The sequence below is a fragment of the Nanorana parkeri genome, unplaced genomic scaffold (assembly GCF_000935625.1).
Source record: "Nanorana parkeri isolate BGI_ZX_2015 unplaced genomic scaffold, ASM93562v1 scaffold609, whole genome shotgun sequence".
NCBI classification, from domain to species: Eukaryota; Metazoa; Chordata; class Amphibia; order Anura; family Dicroglossidae; genus Nanorana; species Nanorana parkeri.
In genome coordinates, this window is record NW_017306877.1 from 266,860 (window position 1) to 269,182 (window position 2,323).

The 2,323-nt window shown below is 51.7% G+C and overlaps 1 protein-coding gene across 1 annotated transcript in view; it reads left to right on the forward strand.

The window, feature by feature from the left end:
- KIAA0355 (KIAA0355 ortholog) overlaps positions 1-1,637 on the forward strand; it is a 51,804-nt gene extending 50,167 nt beyond the window's left edge. Inside the window, exons 12-13 of the mRNA XM_018562892.1 lie at positions 477-555; positions 1,237-1,637. Coding sequence (XP_018418394.1) covers positions 477-555; positions 1,237-1,536 — 379 coding nt within the window. The 3' untranslated portion in view covers positions 1,537-1,637. The remainder of the gene's footprint in view (positions 1-476; positions 556-1,236) is intronic.
- The last annotated feature ends 686 nt before the right edge of the window (positions 1,638-2,323 follow it).

Genomic DNA, 2,323 nt, shown 5'->3' on the forward strand with positions numbered 1-2,323 from the left:
GTGCGGGCAGAGGTCCAGCTCCTACTGAACTTTCATGCCCGCTCCGGCTGTAGCGCTGCGATCGCATCTCCGCCCCCCTCTCCTGGCCAATCACAGAACAGGGCCTGACTGATGTTCCTACCCATTCCACACTGCATTCATAATGGTTCAGATACCCCTTAAAGTGGGAAACCCAGACTACAACATATTGAGGGGATGTTATCAAAACTGGAGCAGACAGAATCTGGAGCAGTTGCCCGTGGCAGCCAATCAGCTTCTCTCTTTAGTTTGTTCGGTTAAGCTTTGAAAATGAAAGAGAGAAGCTGATTGGTTGTCATAGGCAACTGCTGCTCCAGGTTTTGTCCCATTTTTGATAAATTCCCCCCATTTGTATTTCCTTTTTTGTATTTATTTTATTTTAAAAAAAGGCCCGTCATCCCTTCTAGCGTCCCTCTGGTCTATGAGAATATTAATTTGCTGCATTTTCTTTCTACCAGAAAACACAGCAGTGGTGAACAAGAAGCGAACACGTTACCGTCGCCGCCCCTCCTCTCCACAGTAGACGATCTCAACCAGGTGAGAGTACAGGAGCGCCCGCTGCTTGAGTGCCTTCCGCCTTTTCATATGATGGTGTAAGAGGAGAGTGTGGTATCCTATAGCAACCAAGACAGGATCACTGGACTGAACAGAGAGCGGTACAAGATGCATTCTGATTGGTTGCTGCAGGTTACTGTACTGTGAGCTTTGTTACCTTGAATAAGGGTCTGTAGTGACCCCTGTAATCGGCACTGGGACAGCTTCCTAGGAGAAAAGGTCAAAGTGCACCCCCTCCATGAGCTGTGAACTACGTTGGCAGCATAGGTTGCAGGTTCTGACCTTCTGGCACCCCCTCCTGTTGCTGCACCCAAGGGGAAGGAGTTCTGTGAGCGCACCAGTCCTCAGCTGTGGAAACGCACATTGTTTATGGTAACCTGGTAATTTGGGAACACCTAATCCAAAGCCTGCATCTCAGGATTCCCAACTCCGCTCACCCGAGACACAACCAAGAGATGTAGGCAGTCTCCAGTACCCGTCAGTTTTTATTCGTGGCAGCGACCATTTAAAAAGAAAAAGCCTGGGCATATATTCTGGGCCTGTGCATGTATCTCACGGCTTCATAGTCAGTTGTGACCGGTGTGTCCCTTTAAGGTACACTGCTGTTGATAGGCCGGTATGTGATCGCACCTCAACGCTGTTTTTTCTCTTTTTTCATTTCAGGAAAACAAAACCAAAACGTGGCCGCCTAAAGCCCCTTGGCAGCACTCCTCCCCTCTCTCCAACACACTGCCCAACCAGAGCTCCTCTTTATACCACATGACAAATCCCGTGAGCCAATGGAACGATACGATGCAGATACTCCAATCACCCGTCTGGTCGACTGCCAACGAATGCGCACCGCCCGCCGGCATCTCCTCGACCTTCCCGTACGCACAGCAGCCGTCTCAGCAGACGAACAAGGGCTTTAAATCCTTCCAGATGAAGCACGAGCGCAGACCCTCCTACCTGCACCAGTTCTGACCGGGGGGGGCGCTGTTTTCTGCCGTGGGGGTCTGATGCTAAACTTTTTGGGGTTTGCGTTACAAACAGTTTGGGGTGTTTCGGTTCTAATCCTGTGGTGAGAAAAAACAAAAAATAGATTTTTAACTTTTTGACAGCAGTGACTATTCCTAAACACGCTTCTCCATCTTCACCGGGTTCCATGTTACTGGAGTCTGTCTGTGCCGTATGCGTCCGTCGTAATAACATTCACCGCCCCCCCCAGACAAGCCTCAACCTGCTCCGCGTTTACCAGTTTTGGGGGGTTCTGGGCACCCCCCCACGTGCTCCCTTTCCACGGGCTCCCTTTCTCCGCGGCTAGCTTCTAGACTTGTAGGTGACCCCCCCATGCTCTCTTGGTCCTTCGTGGCCGTGTCTGCCTTTTTTCAGGGTGGGACGGATCTCGGGGGGCCAGGAAATCCATAAATGACAGCTGGTGCCGAACACTTCCATCTTCTAGGGCTGCCGGCGCCGAATCTCGGCTCCTTTTTTAAGTGCCTGCTGGCTTCTACATCGGGCCGACTGGCTTCTGAATTCTGCACTGAGGGGAAGACGCGGGCTGTCATGGCCGTCCGCCGACTGAACATGTTGGGTGCTTGACCGTCATGACCATCCTCTCGATTCATTAGTCACTTACTCTTATGCAGGGATGCAGATCAGGTGTTTAGATGTCACTGGCCGCATGCCGGTTCTGGGCCAGTGACTTGGGAAGTAGTCAGAGGTGACCAGTCAGCTAGCATTTTCAGAAGACCCTCCCCCCGCCCCCCGT